The 21,907-nt window shown below is 49.1% G+C and overlaps 1 protein-coding gene across 2 annotated transcripts in view; it reads right to left on the bottom strand.

Annotated features, from left to right (window-relative positions):
* Nucleotides 1-21,907, bottom strand: part of LOC135392213 (uncharacterized) — a 107,223-nt gene that overhangs the window by 72,414 nt on the left and 12,902 nt on the right. For both annotated transcript variants that reach the window (XM_064622930.1, XM_064622929.1), the window contains exons 11-14: nucleotides 8,414-8,485; nucleotides 8,302-8,363; nucleotides 645-795; nucleotides 166-379 (exon numbers count right to left, since the gene is read on the bottom strand). In XM_064622930.1, the coding sequence (XP_064479000.1) occupies nucleotides 166-379; nucleotides 645-795; nucleotides 8,302-8,363; nucleotides 8,414-8,485 (499 nt within the window). The remainder of the gene's footprint in view (nucleotides 1-165; nucleotides 380-644; nucleotides 796-8,301; nucleotides 8,364-8,413; nucleotides 8,486-21,907) is intronic.

Raw genomic sequence — 21,907 nt, 5'->3', positions numbered from 1 at the left:
CAGATATGCAGTTTTGTTATGGTCTCAGAGCATGGCAAAGAAAGAAGAAAACTACAACGGAAATGGTGATAGCAGAAGATGAAACTGAAACATGCAATGTTTCCCCATTAAATGGTTCCCATGGGCACCTACTGCATCTAATGGCAACCACATGGTGGAACACACCTTGTGTTCCAGTTCTACAGATCCTGGTTTCGATGGTGTAGACATAAGTCTGTAGAACATGCCTGAATCCAACGAGGGTTACATTGTAAAAGACGGCTCCCTCTGTCATGGGTATAGTCAACACTTTAGAAGAAGTTAGTGCCCACAGAGGTGACGGTGGCGGCAAACGTTTGTTGCGACCTCCTTTCCTGTAACGTTCACCCAGGACGGTCACCTGAAAAGACCATTGAAATGGTCATCCTGTAAGTAATTTGTTTGTGCTTTATTTCACACACATAATATCGTTGGTCAGATAGAAAACAATAACAATTGAATAATGGCACCAGCAGTGGGACACGCATTCACTGGTGGTGACAGTGAGGGTTAGTGAGGGTGTTGGTTTGTACCTCACTGCTCTTCAACTGCCATCATTAAATTGAGCTCTCCAGTAGGCTCACCAAGGATGGGAGACAAAAACAAATATGGAAGCAGAACAGAACCTTAGCTCCTGTTGGAAGAATCTTGATTAGGAGATACTTGAAGCCTCTCATCTTTAACGAAAAAGATCGTCCGTGGAATAGGCGTCTCTCTTGATCCGAGTGCTTTGCTGGTATCCTTTCTCCCTCGACTGAAAGGCTGATGCCCTTTGCGCTGAAAAACCATGGCGGCACTTAATCATCTATGCCTCGTTGCTGCCTTCCAACAGATGCAGCCTACAGTGGCAATTACTCGTGGCAAGAATTAGCTTTGGGGTGAGCAAGCTTGGTCAGTCTCAAATCTCATAGGACAACCTTCTCCGCATCAAGCAAATGCACTTTCTTCCATGGTTGCTCTACTACCGTGCATTCGTACCAAAAATCAAGTGGGCAGTCTCAATGTGGTGTACATAATCTAAAGGTAATGTCACTTAATCCTGCAATATATACTGTTCTCTGGTATTACTGCAACATAGAGCATTTCGCGGGCCTGAATTTACCAGCCCGAATGGAGGCTTACCTGACCCGAAAGCCACTGTACACAGTGTAAACCACACATACTGTACTTGGAATGTGCGCCGGTTTCTGCACACTGCAGCAGGAGTGAGATTCTCAACATGGTATGTATTGTTGTAGCAGAGACCCAGGTACATGGTTAGTTTGTTTTCAAAATCAATGCCGAGGGTTAAATAATGACAAAGAATGGATCACAAAAGTTGGGCCTGATCGAACCCAGCCAGATATTTGCGGTGCTCTACTGCAATATTACTGAGCAACACGACTGTGTGCCTGTTATTAGTGCTTCTGAGAGGAATCCAAGCTGAGCATACATACTTGCAACAATAGTGAAATACTATGTTCCAGTCAGCGGGTCTTGAAGCAGGTTGTTCACAAGCTGCCGTATTGTCAAGTAACATTCAATCACTCTAGGACAAATCACAAACGCATGATTGTGCTGTTGTTGTGTTCCCTTTCGAAAGCTCATACCTCAGAAATAACTTGAGGTAGACAAAGGAATGTTCAGTACCTCTTCACATACGAGTGAGTCTCCATGGAAGAAATTTTCTTTCATTGCCCTGATCATCTTGCATCATTTAGAATGCTGCTGCTAACGCTGAATTAGTGTACAATAATGAAAAAACAGTGCTCCTGGGTTTGTCTTCTCCAACATGACATTGCGGAGCACAAGCTTTCCAACCAGCTTTTGACACACTAGTAATGACTGAAAAGTTCCTTTAAGAAATTAATTATTCACAAAGCATATATGGAGATGGTATGCCAACGCAATTTCTCAACTCATAACTGGTGAATCCCAAAAGTGCTAAATAGAGCGTACTTGGACACAATTGCGCGTTAAAAATATGAACCCATAAAACAGAGAAGACGTCTAGTGCTTGATGCTATGATAAGATGATGAATTGTAAGAAGAGTGAGGGCTGTTTGGTACATCTTGTTAAAAGCGTTAAAAACCCCTGTGCAAGGTACAACCCAGGTAATTGCTCTTAAGTGCGAAGGAGAACACATCCCCAACAAAAGGCTCAGAGAATGTGTTGTACACCAATGTTTAATAACACACAAGCTAGTGCCTCGCAAGGAAAAAGGAAGGCAGAAGTAAGGAGAAATTGCGCCTGTGAATACAGGTCCTGCAGAATTGGGGTGTGTTCCTCAAAATCTGTCAACAAAGAGTGTTATAAATACTTAGGGTTTGCGGTTTTCAGGTTTTACCCAATTTTGCCCCAAACTCTCGCAACGAAACAGTTGGGACATAAAAGAAGTCAGCATATGGGTTCATTAGCCTCTCAATCCCTGAACGATGACACACTGCATGGTCTCCATATCAAGAATTTCGCGAATTTTCACTTAGCATAATCAAACAAGGAGGTATAGTAAGTATGCTTTCACAGTAACATTTTGAAGCACAGTTGACCTTGTAAGCGCCGAGACAGCCACCACAAGGACGCTTTCAAACCCACTCCCAAGCAAATGACGCCACTGCTAGCAACTGCTGATTTTCTGAAAGGGCTGCCATCGTCCACAGAATGGAGCAGGAATGGAGTAGGCCACTTATGTAGCTCTATAAGACCAACATGTGATTAAGCGAGCTCCCAACATTTCCTATTACACGTGAGCAGTAAAAATTAAACAAGTCAGAAGCATGACAAGTGGAGCATACGCAGAACAGTATGATTGATGGTGGTTTGAAAAATAAATGTAGTTCTGCTTACTGGTAGTGCAATTGTACACTGCTGTGACCTCAGACAGAGCAAGGCACTCATTTTCTACATGTTTTAACACTGTTTCAGACTGGATCAGTACCATTGCCTATGAAAAATGCTGTCTATCTTATTTGGTTTCCTTTAAGTGTATCTTGCTGGCAGTGTACGTGGGAATCAGTAGCAGGACTACACCGCTTTAATCAGCATGTACGCCATTTGCGAGTGTTGATCCACTTCTTTCTTTCACTAAAGGGAGTACTCAGTCACTAAATATGTCAGTGCAGACAATAAGTTCAGTGCAGTGCAGTAAGCTATTAGCCGCACATTTCTGGCAAGGAGATTGGTTCACGAACTGGTTTGCAAACAGTTTCGAGTGTTTGCGCGGCCAAATCGGAACTGAAGCAAAACAAAATCCAAGCAAGACGAGCCTAAACCAAACCCCTATTTTTTGCGGTTCGACTCCCTGACCTAGATGCCTACATGACAAAGACCATGTGGCTCTCAAAAGTGCCCATGCTCCCAAGACGATTGATTGTTTCAAAAATGGCAAAAGAAACTTTGAGGGCAAAGATGGACATCTGGAAGCTGGCTAGAGTCCTTAACCCACACATGAAGCACAGAATGAGCCAAGACATAAACACATATGCTTTTCTCTCGTAACTGACCTCAACAGCATAGTAGATGAGTGCCAGATGTATGTGAAGGAAAAATGCTTCCCTCGACTCATTGGCCTCCCAAACCTCGCAGCTACAGCTTTACTTTGTTTGCAAATGGCAGCTATGAGTACATTCAGCAAGCACCAGTGCATGCAAAGGCCTGAAAGGTCAGCAGTGCCACGATGTTTGTCACTTATACTGGGCATAGGAACAGTGGATCACCCACAGGCTTTCATATAGACTATTACTGGGGTCACTGAGGCAACTGTCTAGCTTAAAGGACAATGGAAGTGACTTGCAAGAGGGGATCCGAACAAGGTGTAAATCACCAATATTTTGTGAGCATATCTTTGATGAATACGAACCTCCCACACGAGAATCTGAGGAGCCTGTGACGTCAAATGAGCTCCATGTGCGGCTCAACAGGATAAACACGGCCAATTCTGAACAAGGACTCAAGATATTCCATTCGGAGATCTTGTGCAAATCTGAGGGTCACATATCCTATGAGAGATGGGTTTGTACCTATGTTTCTTCTCATTTTTCTTTTTCCTCGCAGCCGGAATGAGATGTACTCCGAAAGGCCAAGTGGAGGTAAATGTTTGTGCCTTACATTTCCGTGAAAATACAGATGGAACCGCTCCTTCTTTCAGCTTGATGTACTTTGTTGACGAGCCAAGGCTAATAAGCACCTCTGGATTTATTTTGAACCATTCGACAACAACATGTCTGCGCACTGTGTGCGTGTCGTGTTGTCTTTTTCTGCTCCGTGTCTCCGGTTTTTATCGTCGTTTTACAATGTACCAGCTCGCCTGCATCCTTGCACTTCTACCCCTGCGCACTACTTGTCTCGTTTCACCTGTATCCAAGTAGGCATAGACGGATTCGCGGCGCGAATTAGTTTCTTGTCTCTTGGAAACAATCAAAATAAAAAAAGTGAGACAACAGCGGAATTTCAACTACGCATCTCGATTGCCAGTTGATCGCCAATGGTCAATACCGCCATGGAAACAGCCACAGACTAGTAGAGCGTGTTTGTTCTGAAACACGCAAGGTAAGACAGCTAGCAATGTAAGCAGCAAGACCCTCACCTCTAGAGAGAATGCTCAGAATGGGGGGCCAGCATCGGTAGCGTTGTCTTTGTAATAAACGTCAGTCGATGTTTTACACTGTGTTTGTGCTGTTTACTCGTGTGTCGTTCGTCCAAGGAACACTCCATCCTCACGTTGCCGAAAGGAAGTTGGCAACATGCTGTAGCACAGCCAGGAAACACAATTTTTCTTGGCACCAAAATCAATCTCCGATCGCAAAACAAGCACGAAATGAAAGTCAGGAACTCCAACAATGGCAACGTTCACCAGGGGCTCAGAGTGCTCCGTGGCCCAATTTTATATCGCGATTATGGCGGCATTTCAACTTATGTACGTAAATTTAATTCCAATTCCGCATTGTTTTGGTACACACCATAATATGAAGTAAACAGCTTTGCAGCTTATTTTCGCTTCCGTCATACCTGATTGTTACCCCATTTAAGTCCTCTTCAAGATTTTTGCGCGAAATTCTGCTTATTCTGGGGCTAAACATTTTTCACCCGATTTTTACCCCCGAATTCTGCCAAAAATATTTCCTGAAAACCTCACCCTATAAATATACCACAGGTCTTGATCTTGATTCACGTTTAGTGTCCCCTCTTTTCTTCTCCCTCTTTTACCTTGGTTTATTTATTTTTATTTGAAATACTTCCGGCGAATGACTCGCCATGGAAGGTGGAACATACATAGTGCGCATATTCTACTATCAATACAAACATAATAGGGTACAGCAGTAGCAGCAGCAACAACAATATTAATTAAAAAAAGAGAAAGGCTATGCCAATAAACATGAATCTGTATTCAATATACTACATTAGCTATATATATGCATATATACACACATATATAAAGGAAACACAGTTATGAGTCACGATAAAGTTGAGTAATACACGAGGCAAAAGAAGGGAGGGTGTCACAATCAATGACCACCATGTGCAACTTATTCCATTCATAAATGGCTTTAGGGAGAAAGGAGTACCGTAAGCAGTTTGTTTTGAAGCGCACTAAAAGTTTGGTACGCTTTCTGCGATGACTACCAGTGTCTGAAAGTTTCAAGTACTTGGCCTTGGGAATGCAAGTTTTGACACCAAGATTCTGAAGCCCTGCCAACTAGAGCATTCGAGTCGTTGAGTCAAAACGGGAACATTTGTTGTACACGAAACCAATAGCTCATCTTTGAATCAATTCAAGCCCTTTTATTCTCGTTGTAGCTTACATCAATTACTCAACGTATTTAGGCTTCATAAGCAATTAGCTTCACGTGTTGATCGGCATTTCTTTTTTCTCCTCAACATACAAAGCTGGCCCTGCTGATACGTAACATCAATTATATGTTGATCCCACTTCAAGTCCTCGACTTGCTTACGCTGACGCTTGCTATTATGGTTGTACCCAAAACTCGTGGTTTAAATGCTTTTCATAAGAATCATAACCTCAGAAAAAATGCTTTTGTTGCGCTTTCAGGAGGAAGACACAAAAACTCGACTAAGTCTTCTCAAAGTCCGGAGCAAATGACACGGTGCCTCCATTTAATGCTCATTTCAACCTGAGCAAAACTCTGCTCATATCTATGCCAAGACTTGAACCAGTGAGTGTTCAACTGCTTCCTAGATGTTTCCTTCGCAAGACACCTCACATTGGTTGGCTAAGGCCCGGTTTCACCAACGCTGGTTAACGTTGAACCAAGATTAAGTTAACACTCAATTACATTTTAGAAATGCTAGTTGGTGATGGGATTCAATGACAACAGCTCCTTTTTGCGAAGCAGAGTTATGAGTTAAATACAAGTTAAGGGACCGCTCATCTCAGTTCGAATGGCATTGGTGAAACCGGGCCTAAGTGATACGAGTGCACTCAGGTGCCAAACATGTTCACCTAAAGAGTCGCATAATTCGTGAAACCAATCTTTTTGCAAGTGCCATTATATAGTAGAACCTCACTAGTTTCATCTCGCTTAATTCAAAATTCCGCTTAATTGGAAGGATTGCTGCGGTCCTGTCTTTGTGCGTTGCAATCTGACTGCATAATTGGAAGAAAGCTGGCCCGTATCCATGATAGACAAGCCTGAGCGATGGGCAACACGAAGCATGCATTTGTGTTGTGTTGTTTACATGTCTTGGCCATTCTAGCCTGGCCCATTGGCTAGCCCATTGGCTAGCCTGTCATGGAGTTTACCCACCAGCCATCTATGGCTTTCTATCTATGGCCTCATCATCTACCATCGGCTTCCTGCCATAAAAACCATGTCCCTAGCTCCCCTTTCCCCAATCACTCAGAGCAACTTCCTCGTGCTTCCTTGCCAACCAGCATCCCAGATCCACTTCCAAGTCCACTTCTTGCCTGTGGGCTGTGGAGACAGCCTGCAGGTCAAGTACAAGACGCTGATGATGAAAGAAAAAGTGTCCACCATCTCAGCCGCAAGATCTGCAACGTGCTATAAGCTCCTTCCAGTGATGCGAGCTTCAAGGAGAGCTTCGCATCTTTTGAAGAATATGCCAGGACAGAATACACACAACAGACCACAAGTCTCACGGGGGACATGATTCTGAAGACGACTGGCGCAAATGAAGCGCTCATGGAAGTCGTTGGGGAAGGTATGTTAGCTTAGCTCAATTATTATGAGCCCTGGACCTGAAATCCAGAAGATGTGGGTTTGAGTCCTACAGCAGGCTAACCTTTTCAGTGCCTTCTATCGTTGGTCATCAGCAGACGAAGACACGCGAATTCTTCGGCATATAAATATATTTTCCTTCAGCATGTGCACTGGATTGCTAAATTCCAATGCCCGCTTAATTCAAAATTTTTTTCGCCATCCAGACGACTCGGGATTAGTGAGGTTCTCCCGTAGTGGAGTATACATGGTGTCCCAGGAAACGTGTCATGCAATTAGTATAATAAAATAACTACACCACATAGAATCATGCGGTCAACGGAATTTGTTCCTACTAGGTTATTGCCACTGATGTGAATGCCATCTAATTTAAGTTTTATTATGCTAATTAGTACGAACTGAACTCAAAAATTTGCCAAGTAGAGGTAGCTTTTTTACCACACCAACGTGAAGCACATTTAAGCGAATTTACTCAAGTTGATGATAAATGACAGGGAGGTTGAGACGTTATCCTATCGGGAAAAATAGTCCAACATCATGCTTTTCGGAGCCTCCAGAGCAATGCACTCAACGACTTTTTGAGCGCCTTCAAGCAGTCCGACAAAAGCAAGTTGCTAAACCCAGCCCACAGAGCGAAAAAGTGATAGCTCTTGAAATTGGGAAAGGGAAGGCACAATCCCTGGGTGGGAGAAACTTCCTTTCGTCAGGCCGACAACGAAGACTCATCCAGTGCTATGCTCTTTGCACTCCGAAAAGCATGATGTTGGGCTATTTTTTTCCATGGCATAGCTCCTCAATATCCGTGTCAATGATCATCAACTTGAGTATATTGGGCACACGCTTCACATTGGCAAAAGAGCGACCCTTACTAGCCAAATTTTCAAATTCAGTTCGTAAAAATTGACACATTAAAACCAAAGTTGGATTACATTCATATCAGGGGGTGGCAAAAACCTAGTAAAAACAAATGCTGTTGACAGTGTGATTCTGGGTAGCGTAGTTTTTTATTATAATTCAACGACACGGGACACCCTGTATGTATTAAAAATAATTCAGGCTCCGTAATTGAACCTCAATTTGCCGAGAAACAGTTAAAAAATACCTTACCAGACAATTCGTCCCCGTACATCTTTAGTGGCAGTGCACCCAAATATCCAATCCCTGTTTTCCTAAAAAAAAGATATCATGTAGGTGTCATCCTGTCTCAAGCAATGCTTACCAGGCCTGAAGCAACAATAACGACTGAATCCTGTTCGTAGAGTGGCACAGTCAGGAACACAGAGGACAACACCTGAGGGAAGAAAAAGAAAAGTCATCTAAAAGTGCACCCAAGTAGGGCTCAGGATAACCTCGCAGGCCACTCAGCCACGATACCTGTCATGTGGGCGCCGGGACGAAACTCTATTGTACAAAGGCCAATATTGACCCACCAGAGGGGTGTATGTTGGCTCACATGAAGAAATGTAAACTGCGTCTACATTTTAACTATAGCTGCTGTGTAAATTAAGCCAGGTGCACGAAATTTAGACATTGGACTGAGCAGTGAAAGCTCTATTGTACAAGGGGCCGAGATCAGTATGGAAACGCCAGATGTTATCCCGGGCCAAAAGGTGCGTTACGTCGGCGTTACGACTGCGACAAAGCGGAAGGAGTGTTGTTGTGCCACCCTGGTAGCACACCATGTTGCCAGAACATGTAGACATGGGACTGAGCAGTGAAAGCTCTATTGTACAAGGGGCCGAGATCAGTATGGAGACGCCAGAGGTTATCCCGGGCCAAAAGGTGCGTTACGTCGGCGTTACGACTGCGACAAAGCGGAATGAGTGTTGTTGTGCCACCCTGGTAGCACACCATGTTGCCAGAACATGTAGACATGGGACTGAGCAGTGAAAGCTCTATTGTACAAGGGGCCGAGATCAGTATGGAGACGCCAGAGGTTATCCCAGGCCAAAAGGTGCGTTACGTCGGCGTTACGACTGCGACAAAGCGGAATGAGTGTTGTTGTGCCACCCTGGTAGCACACCATGTTGCCAGAACATGTAGACATGGGACTGAGCAGTGAAAGCTCTATTGTACAAGGGGCCGAGATCAGTATGGAGACGCCAGAGGTTATCCCGGGCCAAAAGGTGCGTTACGTCGGCGTTACGACTGCGACAAAGCGGAATGAGTGTTGTTGTGCCACCCTGGTAGCACACCATGTTGCCAGAACATGTAGACATGGGACTGAGCAGTGAAAGCTCTATTGTACAAGGGGCCGAGATCAGTATGGAGACGCCAGAGGTTATCCCGGGCCAAAAGGTGCGTTACGTCGGCGTTAAGACTGCGACAAAGCGGAATGAGTGTTGTTGTGCCACCCTGGTAGCACACCATGTTGCCAGAACATGTAGACATGGGACTGAGCAGTGAAAGCTCTATTGTACAAGGGGCCGAGATCAGTATGGAGACGCCAGAGGTTATCCCGGGCCAAAAGGTGCGTTACGTCGGCGTTACGACTGCGACAAAGCGGAATGAGTGTTGTTGTGCCACCCTGGTAGCACACCATGTTGCCAGAACATGTAGACATGGGACTGAGCAGTGAAAGCTCTATTGTACAAGGGGCCGAGATCAGTATGGAAACGCCAGAGGTTATCCCGGGCCAAAAGGTGCGTTACGTCGGCGTTACGACTGCGACAAAGCGGAAGGAGTGTTGTTGTGCCACCCTGGTAGCACACCATGTTGCCAGAACATGTACACATGGGACTGAGCAGTGAAAGCTCTATTGTACACGGGGCCGAGATCAGTATGGAAACGCCAGAGGTTATCCCGGGCCAAAAGGTGCGTTACGTCGGCGTTACGACTGCGACAAAGCGGAAGGAGTGTTGTTGTGCCACCCTGGTAGCACACCATGTTGTCAGAACATGTAGACATGGGACTGAGCAGTGAAAGCTCTATTGTACAAGGGGCCGAGATCAGTATGGAGATGCCAGAGGTTATCCCGGGCCAAACGGTGCGTTACGTCGGCGTTACGACTGCGACAAAGCGGAATGAGTGTTGTTGTGCCACCCTGGTAGCACACCATGTTGTCAGAACATGTAGACATGGGACTGAGCAGTGAAAGCTCTATTGTACAAGGGGCCGAGATCAGTATGGAAACGCCAGAGGTTATCCCGGGCCAAAAGGTGCGTTACGTCGGCATTACGACTGCGACAAAGCGGAAGGAGTGTTGTTGTGCCACCCTGGTAGCACACCATGTTGCCAGAACATGTAGACATGGGACTGAGCAGTGAAAGCTCTATTGTACAAGGGGCCGAGATCAGTATGGAGACGCCAGAGGTTATCCCGGGCCAAAAGGTGCGTTACGTCGGCGTTACGACTGCGACAAAGCGGAAGGAGTGTTGTTGTGCCACCCTGGTAGCACACCATGTTGCCAGAACATGTAGACAAGGGACTGAGCAGTGAAAGCCCTATTGTACAAGGGGCCGAGATCAGTATGGAGACGCCAGAGGTTATCCCGGGCCAAAAGGTGCGTTACGTCGGCGTTACGACTGCGACAAAGCGGAAGGAGTGTTGTTGTGCCACCCTGGTAGCACACCATGTTGCCAGAACATGTAGACAAGGGACTGAGCAGTGAAAGCTCTATTGTACAAGGGGCCGAGATCAGTATGGAGACGCCAGAGGTTATCCCGGGCCAAAAGGTGCGTTACATCGGCGTTACGACTGCGACAAAGCGGAAGGAGTGCTGTTGTGCCACCCTGGTAGCACACCATGTTGCCAGAACATTTAGACATGGGACTGAGCAGTGAAAGCTCTATTGTACAAGGGGCCGAGATCAGTATGGAGACGCCAGAGGTTATCCCGTGCCAAAAGGTGCGTTACGTCGGCGTTACGACTGCGACAAAGCGGAATGAGTGTTGTTGTGCCACCCTGGTAGCACACCATGTTGCCAGAACATGTAGACAAGGGACTGAGCAGTGAAAGCTCTATTGTACAAGGGGCCGAGATCAGTATGGAGACGCCAGAGGTTATCCCGTGCCAAAAGGTGCGTTACGTCGGCGTTACGACTGCGACAAAGCGGAAGGAGTGTTGTTGTGCCACCCTGGTAGCACACCATGTTGCCAGAACATGTAGACATGGGACTAAGCAGTGAAAGCTCTATTGTACAAGGGGCCGAGATCAGTATGGAGACGCCAGAGGTTATCCCGGGCCAAAAGGTGCGTTACGTCGGCGTTACGACTGCGACAAAGCGGAAGGAGTGTTGTTGTGCCACCCTGGTAGCACACCATGTTGCCAGAACATGTAGACAAGGGACTGAGCAGTGAAAGCTCTATTGTACAAGGGGCCGAGATCAGTATGGAGACGCCAGAGGTTATCCCGGGCCAAAAGGTGCGTTACATCGGCGTTACGACTGCGACAAAGCGGAAGGAGTGCTGTTGTGCCACCCTGGTAGCACACCATGTTGCCAGAACATTTAGACATGGGACTGAGCAGTGAAAGCTCTATTGTACAAGGGGCCGAGATCAGTATGGAGACGCCAGAGGTTATCCCGTGCCAAAAGGTGCGTTACGTCGGCGTTACGACTGCGACAAAGCGGAATGAGTGTTGTTGTGCCACCCTGGTAGCACACCATGTTGCCAGAACATGTAGACATGGGACTAAGCAGTGAAAGCTCTATTGTACCAGGGGCCGAGATCAGTATGGAGACGCCAGAGGTTATCCCGGGCCAAAAGGTGCGTTACGTCGGCGTTACGACTGCGACAAAGCGGAAGGAGTGTTGTTGTGCCACCCTGGTAGCACACCATGTTGCCAAACATGTAGACATGGGACTGAGCAGTGAAAGCTCTATTGTACAAGGGGCCGAGATCAGTATGGAGACGCCAGAGGTTATCCCGGGCCAAAAGGTGCGTTACGTCGGCGTTACGACTGCGACAAAGCGGAATGAGTGTTGTTGTGCCACCCTGGTAGCACACCATGTTGCCAGAACATTTAGACATGGGACTGAGCAGTGAAAGCTCTATTGTACAAGGGGCCGAGATCAGTATGGAGACGCCAGAGGTTATCCCGGGCCAAAAGGTGCGTTACGTCGGCGTTACGACTGCGACAAAGCGGAAGGAGTGTTGTTGTGCCACCCTGGTAGCACACCATGTTGCCAGAACATTTAGACATGGGACTGAGCAGTGAAAGTTCTATTGTACAAGGGGCCGAGATCAGTATGGAGACGCCAGAGGTTATCCCGGGCCAAAAGGTGCGTTACGTCGGCGTTACGACTGCGACAAAGCGGAAGGAGTGTTGTTGTGCCACCCTGGTAGCACACCATGTTGCCAGAACATTTAGACATGGGACTGAGCAGTGAAAGTTCTATTGTACAAGGGGCCGAGATCAGTATGGAGACGCCAGAGGTTATCCCGGGCCAAAAGGTGCGTTACGTCGGCGTTACGACTGCGACAAAGCGGAAGAAGTGTTGTTGTGCCACCCTGGTAGCACACCATGTTGCCAGAACATCTAGACATGGGACTGAGCAGTGAAAGCTCTATTTTACAAGGGGCCGAGATCAGTATGAAAACGCCAGAGGTTATCCCGGACCAAACGGTGCGTTACGTCGGCGTTACGACTGCGACAAAGCGGAAGGAGTGTTGTTGTGCCACCCTGGTAGCACACCATGTTGCCAGAACATTTACACATGGGACTGAGCAGTGAAAGTTCTATTGTACAAGGGGCCGAGATCAGTATGGAGACGCCAGAGGTTATCCCGGGCCAAAAGGTGCGTTACGTCGGCGTTACGACTGCGACAAAGCGGAAGGAGTGTTGTTGTGCCACCCTGGTAGCACACCATGTTGCCAGAACATGTAGACATGGGACTGAGCAGTGAAAGCTCTATTTTACAAGGGGCCGAGATCAGTATGAAAACGCCAGAGGTTATCCCGGGCCAAACGGTGCGTTACGTCGGCGTTACGACTGCGACAAAGCGGAAGGAGTGTTGTTGTGCCACCCTGGTAGCACACCATGTTGCCAGAACATTTAGACATGGGACTGAGCAGTGAAAGTTCTATTGTACAAGGGGCCGAGATCAGTATGGAGACGCCAGAGGTTATCCCGGGCCAAAAGGTGCGTTACGTCGGCGTTACGACTGCGACAAAGCGGAAGAAGTGTTGTTGTGCCACCCTGGTAGCACATCATGTTGCCAGAACATGTAGACATGGGACTGAGCAGTGAAAGCTCTATTTTACAAGGGGCCGAGATCAGTATGAAAACGCCAGAGGTTATCCCGGACCAAACGGTGCGTTACGTCGGCGTTACGACTGCGACAAAGCGGAAGGAGTGTTGTTGTGCCACCCTGGTAGCACACCATGTTGCCAGAACATTTAGACATGGGACTGAGCAGTGAAAGTTCTATTGTACAAGGGGCCGAGATCAGTATGGAGACGCCAGAGGTTATCCCGGGCCAAAAGGTGCGTTACGTCGGCGTTACGACTGCGACAAAGCGGAAGGAGTGTTGTTGTGCCACCCTGGTAGCACACCATGTTGCCAGAACATGTAGACATGGGACTGAGCAGTGAAAGCTCTATTTTACAAGGGGCCGAGATCAGTATGAAAACGCCAGAGGTTATCCCGGGCCAAACGGTGCGTTACGTCGGCGTTACGACTGCGACAAAGCGGAAGGAGTGTTGTTGTGCCACCCTGGTAGCACACCATGTTGCCAGAACATTCAGACATGGGACTGAGCAGTGAAAGCTCTATTGTACAAGGGGACGAGATCAGTATGGAGATGCCAGAGGTTATCCCGGGCCAAACGGTGCGTTACGTCGGCGTTACGACTGCGACAAAGCGGAAGGAGTGTTGTTGTGCCACCCTGGTAGCACACCATGTTGCCAGAACATTTAGACATGGGACTGAGCAGTGAAAGTTCTATTGTACAAGGGGCCGAGATCAGTATGGAGACGCCAGAGGTTATCCCGGGCCAAAAGGTGCGTTACGTCGGCGTTACGACTGCGACAAAGCGGAAGGAGTGTTGTTGTGCCACCCTGGTAGCACACCATGTTGCCAGAACATTTAGACATGGGACTGAGCAGTGAAAGTTCTATTGTACAAGGGGCCGAGATCAGTATGGAGACGCCAGAGGTTATCCCGGGCCAAAAGGTGCGTTACGTCGGCGTTACGACTGCGACAAAGCGGAAGGAGTGTTGTTGTGCCACCCTGGTAGCACACCATGTTGCCAGAACATTTAGACATGGGACTGAGCAGTGAAAGTTCTATTGTACAAGGGGCCGAGATCAGTATGGAGACGCCAGAGGTTATCCCGGGCCAAAAGGTGCGTTACGTCGGCGTTACGACTGCGACAAAGCGGAAGAAGTGTTGTTGTGCCACCCTGGTAGCACACCATGTTGCCAGAACATGTAGACATGGGACTGAGCAGTGAAAGCTCTATTTTACAAGGGGCCGAGATCAGTATGAAAACGCCAGAGGTTATCCCGGACCAAACGGTGCGTTACGTCGGCGTTACGACTGCGACAAAGCGGAAGGAGTGTTGTTGTGCCACCCTGGTAGCACACCATGTTGCCAGAACATTTAGACATGGGACTGAGCAGTGAAAGTTCTATTGTACAAGGGGCCGAGATCAGTATGGAGACGCCAGAGGTTATCCCGGGCCAAAAGGTGCGTTACGTCGGCGTTACGACTGCGACAAAGCGGAAGGAGTGTTGTTGTGCCACCCTGGTAGCACACCATGTTGCCAGAACATGTAGACATGGGACTGAGCAGTGAAAGCTCTATTTTACAAGGGGCCGAGATCAGTATGAAAACGCCAGAGGTTATCCCGGGCCAAACGGTGCGTTACGTCGGCGTTACGACTGCGACAAAGCGGAAGGAGTGTTGTTGTGCCACCCTGGTAGCACACCATGTTGCCAGAACATTCAGACATGGGACTGAGCAGTGAAAGCTCTATTGTACAAGGGGACGAGATCAGTATGGAGATGCCAGAGGTTATCCCGGGCCAAACGGTGCGTTACGTCGGCGTTACGACTGCGACAAAGCGGAAGGAGTGTTGTTGTGCCACCCTGGTAGCACACCATGTTGCCAGAACATTTAGACATGGGACTGAGCAGTGAAAGTTCTATTGTACAAGGGGCCGAGATCAGTATGGAGACGCCAGAGGTTATCCCGGGCCAAAAGGTGCGTTACGTCGGCGTTACGACTGCGACAAAGCGGAAGGAGTGTTGTTGTGCCACCCTGGTAGCACACCATGTTGCCAGAACATTTAGACATGGGACTGAGCAGTGAAAGTTCTATTGTACAAGGGGCCGAGATCAGTATGGAGACGCCAGAGGTTATCCCGGGCCAAAAGGTGCGTTACGTCGGCGTTACGACTGCGACAAAGCGGAAGGAGTGTTGTTGTGCCACCCTGGTAGCACACCATGTTGCCAGAACATTTAGACATGGGACTGAGCAGTGAAAGTTCTATTGTACAAGGGGCCGAGATCAGTATGGAGACGCCAGAGGTTATCCCGGGCCAAAAGGTGCGTTACGTCGGCGTTACGACTGCGACAAAGCGGAAGGAGTGTTGTTGTGCCACCCTGGTAGCACACCATGTTGCCAGAACATTTAGACATGGGACTGAGCAGTGAAAGTTCTATTGTACATGGGACTGAGCAGTGAAAGTTCTATTGTACAAGGGATCGAGATCAGTATGGAGACGCCAGAGGTTATCCCGGGCCAAAAGGTGCGTTACGTCGGCGTTACGACTGCGACAAAGCGGAAGGAGTGTTGTTGTGCCACCCTGGTAGCACACCATGTTGCCAGAACATTCAGACATGGGACTGAGCAGTGAAAGCTCTATTGTACAAGGGGCCGAGATCAGTATGGAGATGCCAGAGGTTATCCCGGGCCAAACGGTGCGTTACGTCGGCGTTACGACTGCGACAAAGCGGAAGGAGTGTTGTTGTGCCACCCTGGTAGCACACCATGTTGCCAGAACATTTAGACATGGGACTGAGCAGTGAAAGTTCTATTGTACAAGGGGCCGAGATCAGTATGGAGACGCCAGAGGTTATCCCGGGCCAAAAGGTGCGTTACGTCGGCGTTACGACTGCGACAAAGCGGAAGGAGTGTTGTTGTGCCACCCTGGTAGCACACCATGTTGCCAGAACATTTAGACATGGGACTGAGCAGTGAAAGTTCTATTGTACAAGGGGCCGAGATCAGTATGGAGACGCCAGAGGTTATCCCGGGCCAAAAGGTGCGTTACGTCGGCGTTACGACTGCGACAAAGCGGAAGGAGTGTTGTTGTGCCACCCTGGTAGCACACCATGTTGCCAGAACATTTAGACATGGGACTGAGCAGTGAAAGTTCTATTGTACAAGGGGCCGAGATCAGTATGGAGACGCCAGAGGTTATCCCGGGCCAAAAGGTGCGTTACGTCGGCGTTACGACTGCGACAAAGCGGAAGAAGTGTTGTTGTGCCACCCTGGTAGCACACCATGTTGCCAGAACATGTAGACATGGGACTGAGCAGTGAAAGCTCTATTTTACAAGGGGCCGAGATCAGTATGAAAACGCCAGAGGTTATCCCGGACCAAACGGTGCGTTACGTCGGCGTTACGACTGCGACAAAGCGGAAGGAGTGTTGTTGTGCCACCCTGGTAGCACACCATGTTGCCAGAACATTTAGACATGGGACTGAGCAGTGAAAGTTCTATTGTACAAGGGGCCGAGATCAGTATGGAGACGCCAGAGGTTATCCCGGGCCAAAAGGTGCGTTACGTCGGCGTTACGACTGCGACAAAGCGGAAGGAGTGTTGTTGTGCCACCCTGGTAGCACACCATGTTGCCAGAACATGTAGACATGGGACTGAGCAGTGAAAGCTCTATTTTACAAGGGGCCGAGATCAGTATGAAAACGCCAGAGGTTATCCCGGGCCAAACGGTGCGTTACGTCGGCGTTACGACTGCGACAAAGCGGAAGGAGTGTTGTTGTGCCACCCTGGTAGCACACCATGTTGCCAGAACATTCAGACATGGGACTGAGCAGTGAAAGCTCTATTGTACAAGGGGACGAGATCAGTATGGAGATGCCAGAGGTTATCCCGGGCCAAACGGTGCGTTACGTCGGCGTTACGACTGCGACAAAGCGGAAGGAGTGTTGTTGTGCCACCCTGGTAGCACACCATGTTGCCAGAACATTTAGACATGGGACTGAGCAGTGAAAGTTCTATTGTACAAGGGGCCGAGATCAGTATGGAGACGCCAGAGGTTATCCCGGGCCAAAAGGTGCGTTACGTCGGCGTTACGACTGCGACAAAGCGGAAGGAGTGTTGTTGTGCCACCCTGGTAGCACACCATGTTGCCAGAACATTTAGACATGGGACTGAGCAGTGAAAGTTCTATTGTACAAGGGGCCGAGATCAGTATGGAGACGCCAGAGGTTATCCCGGGCCAAAAGGTGCGTTACGTCGGCGTTACGACTGCGACAAAGCGGAAGGAGTGTTGTTGTGCCACCCTGGTAGCACACCATGTTGCCAGAACATTTAGACATGGGACTGAGCAGTGAAAGTTCTATTGTACAAGGGGCCGAGATCAGTATGGAGACGCCAGAGGTTATCCCGGGCCAAAAGGTGCGTTACGTCGGCGTTACGACTGCGACAAAGCGGAAGGAGTGTTGTTGTGCCACCCTGGTAGCACACCATGTTGCCAGAACATTTAGACATGGGACTGAGCAGTGAAAGTTCTATTGTACATGGGACTGAGCAGTGAAAGTTCTATTGTACAAGGGATCGAGATCAGTATGGAGACGCCAGAGGTTATCCCGGGCCAAAAGGTGCGTTACGTCGGCGTTACGACTGCGACAAAGCGGAAGGAGTGTTGTTGTGCCACCCTGGTAGCACACCATGTTGCCAGAACATTCAGACATGGGACTGAGCAGTGAAAGCTCTATTGTACAAGGGGCCGAGATCAGTATGGAGATGCCAGAGGTTATCCCGGGCCAAACGGTGCGTTACGTCGGCGTTACGACTGCGACAAAGCGGAAGGAGTGTTGTTGTGCCACCCTGGTAGCACACCATGTTGCCAGAACATTTAGACATGGGACTGAGCAGTGAAAGTTCTATTGTACAAGGGGCCGAGATCAGTATGGAGACGCCAGAGGTTATCCCGGGCCAAAAGGTGCGTTACGTCGGCGTTACGACTGCGACAAAGCGGAAGAAGTGTTGTTGTGCCACCCTGGTAGCACACCATGTTGCCAGAACATGTAGACATGGGACTGAGCAGTGAAAGCTCTATTTTACAAGGGGCCGAGATCAGTATGAAAACGCCAGAGGTTATCCCGGACCAAACGGTGCGTTACGTCGGCGTTACGACTGCGACAAAGCGGAAGGAGTGTTGTTGTGCCACCCTGGTAGCACACCATGTTGCCAGAACATGTAGACATGGGACTGAGCAGTGAAAGCTCTATTTTACAAGGGGCCGAGATCAGTATGAAAACGCCAGAGGTTATCCCGGGCCAAACGGTGCGTTACGTCGGCGTTACGACTGCGACAAAGCGGAAGGAGTGTTGTTGTGCCACCCTGGTAGCACACCATGTTGCCAGAACATTCAGACATGGGACTGAGCAGTGAAAGCTCTATTGTACAAGGGGACGAGATCAGTATGGAGATGCCAGAGGTTATCCCGGGCCAAACGGTGCGTTACGTCGGCGTTACGACTGCGACAAAGCGGAAGGAGTGTTGTTGTGCCACCCTGGTAGCACACCATGTTGCCAGAACATTTAGACATGGGACTGAGCAGTGAAAGTTCTATTGTACAAGGGGCCGAGATCAGTATGGAGACGCCAGAGGTTATCCCGGGCCAAAAGGTGCGTTACGTCGGCGTTACGACTGCGACAAAGCGGAAGGAGTGTTGTTGTGCCACCCTGGTAGCACACCATGTTGCCAGAACATTTAGACATGGGACTGAGCAGTGAAAGTTCTATTGTACAAGGGGCCGAGATCAGTATGGAGACGCCAGAGGTTATCCCGGGCCAAAAGGTGCGTTACGTCGGCGTTACGACTGCGACAAAGCGGAAGGAGTGTTGTTGTGCCACCCTGGTAGCACACCATGTTGCCAGAACATTTAGACATGGGACTGAGCAGTGAAAGTTCTATTGTACAAGGGGCCGAGATCAGTATGGAGACGCCAGAGGTTATCCCGGGCCAAAAGGTGCGTTACGTCGGCGTTACGACTGCGACAAAGCGGAAGGAGTGTTGTTGTGCCACCCTGGTAGCACACCATGTTGCCAGAACATTTAGACATGGGACTGAGCAGTGAAAGTTCTATTGTACATGGGACTGAGCAGTGAAAGTTCTATTGTACAAGGGATCGAGATCAGTATGGAGACGCCAGAGGTTATCCCGGGCCAAAAGGTGCGTTACGTCGGCGTTACGACTGCGACAAAGCGGAAGGAGTGTTGTTGTGCCACCCTGGTAGCACACCATGTTGCCAGAACATTCAGACATGGGACTGAGCAGTGAAAGCTCTATTGTACAAGGGGCCGAGATCAGTATGGAGATGCCAGAGGTTATCCCGGGCCAAACGGTGCGTTACGTCGGCGTTACGACTGCGACAAAGCGGAAGGAGTGTTGTTGTGCCACCCTGGTAGCACACCATGTTGCCAGAACATTTAGACATGGGACTGAGCAGTGAAAGTTCTATTGTACAAGGGGCCGAGATCAGTATGGAGACGCCAGAGGTTATCCCGGGCCAAAAGGTGCGTTACGTCGGCGTTACGACTGCGACAAAGCGGAAGAAGTGTTGTTGTGCCACCCTGGTAGCACACCATGTTGCCAGAACATGTAGACATGGGACTGAGCAGTGAAAGCTCTATTTTACAAGGGGCCGAGATCAGTATGAAAACGCCAGAGGTTATCCCGGACCAAACGGTGCGTTACGTCGGCGTTACGACTGCGACAAAGCGGAAGGAGTGTTGTTGTGCCACCCTGGTAGCACACCATGTTGCCAGAACATTTAGACATGGGACTGAGCAGTGAAAGCTCTATTGTACAAGGGGACGAGATCAGTATGGAGATGCCAGAGGTTATCCCGGGCCAAACGGTGCGTTACGTCGGCGTTACGACTGCGACAAAGCGGAAGGAGTGTTGTTGTGCCACCCTGGTAGCACACCATGTTGCCAGAACATTTAGACATGGGACTGAGCAGTGAAAGTTCTATTGTACAAGGGGCCGAGATCAGTATGGAGACGCCAGAGGTTATCCCGGGCCAAAAGGTGCGTTACGTCGGCGTTACGACTGCGACAAAGCGGAAGGAGTGTTGTTGTGCCACCCTGGTAGCACACCATGTTGCCAGAACATTTAGACATGGGACTGAGCAGTGAAAGTTCTATTGTACAAGGGGCCGAGATCAGTATGGAGACGCCAGAGGTTATCCCGGGCCAAAAGGTGCGTTACGTCGGCGTTACGACTGCGACAAAGCGGAAGGAGTGTTGTTGTGCCACCCTGGTAGCACACCATGTTGCCAGAACATTTAGACATGGGACTGAGCAGTGAAAGCTCTATTGTACAAGGGGCCGAGATCAGTATGGAGACGCCAGAGGTTATCCCGGGCCAAAAGGTGCGTTACGTCGGCGTTACGACTGCGACAAAGCGGAAGGAGTGTTGTGCCACCCTGGTAGCACACCATGTTGCCAGAACATTTAGACATGGGACTGAGCAGTGAAAGTTCTATTGTACAAGGGGCCGAGATCAGTATGGAGACGCCAGAGGTTATCCCGGGCCAAAAGGTGCGTTACGTCGGCGTTACGACTGCGACAAAGCGGAAGGAGTGTTGTTGTGCCACCCTGGTAGCACACCATGTTGCCAGAACATTTAGACATGGGACTGAGCAGTGAAAGTTCTATTGTACAAGGGGCCGAGATCAGTATGGAGACGCCAGAGGTTATCCCGGGCCAAAAGGTGCGTTACGTCGGCGTTACGACTGCGACAAAGCGGAAGAAGTGTTGTTGTGCCACCCTGGTAGCACACCATGTTGCCAGAACATGTAGACATGGGACTGAGCAGTGAAAGCTCTATTTTACAAGGGGCCGAGATCAGTATGAAAACGCCAGAGGTTATCCCGGACCAAACGGTGCGTTACGTCGGCGTTACGACTGCGACAAAGCGGAAGGAGTGTTGTTGTGCCACCCTGGTAGCACACCATGTTGCCAGAACATGTAGACATGGGACTAAGCAGTGAAAGCTCTATTGTACAAGGGGCCGAGATCAGTATGGAGACGCCAGAGGTTATCCCGGGCCAAAAGGTGCGTTACGTTGGCGTTACGACTGCGACAAAGCGGAAGGAGTGTTGTTGTGCCACCCTGGTAGCACACCATGTTGCCAGAACATGTAGACATGGGACTGAGCAGTGAAAGCTCTATTGTACAAGGGGCCGAGATCAGTATGGAGACGCCAGAGGTTATCCCGTGCCAAAAGGTGCGTTACGTCGGCGTTACGACTGCGACAAAGCGGAAGGAGTGCTGTTGTGCCACCCTGGTAGCATACCATGTTGCCAGAACATTTAGACATGGGACTGAGCAGTGAAAGCTCTATTGTACAAGGGGCCGAGATCAGTATGGAGACGCCAGAGGTTATCCCGGGCCATAAGGTGCGTTAAGTCGGCGTTACGACTGCGACAAAGCGGAAGGAGTGTTGTTGTGCCACCCTGGTAGCACACCATGTTGCCAGAACATGTAGACATGGGACTGAGCAGTGAAAGCTC

The sequence above is a fragment of the Ornithodoros turicata genome, chromosome 4 (assembly GCF_037126465.1).
Source record: "Ornithodoros turicata isolate Travis chromosome 4, ASM3712646v1, whole genome shotgun sequence".
In the NCBI taxonomy this organism is placed as follows: Eukaryota; Metazoa; Arthropoda; class Arachnida; order Ixodida; family Argasidae; genus Ornithodoros; species Ornithodoros turicata.
This window is presented reverse-complemented; position numbering and strand designations above follow the sequence as displayed.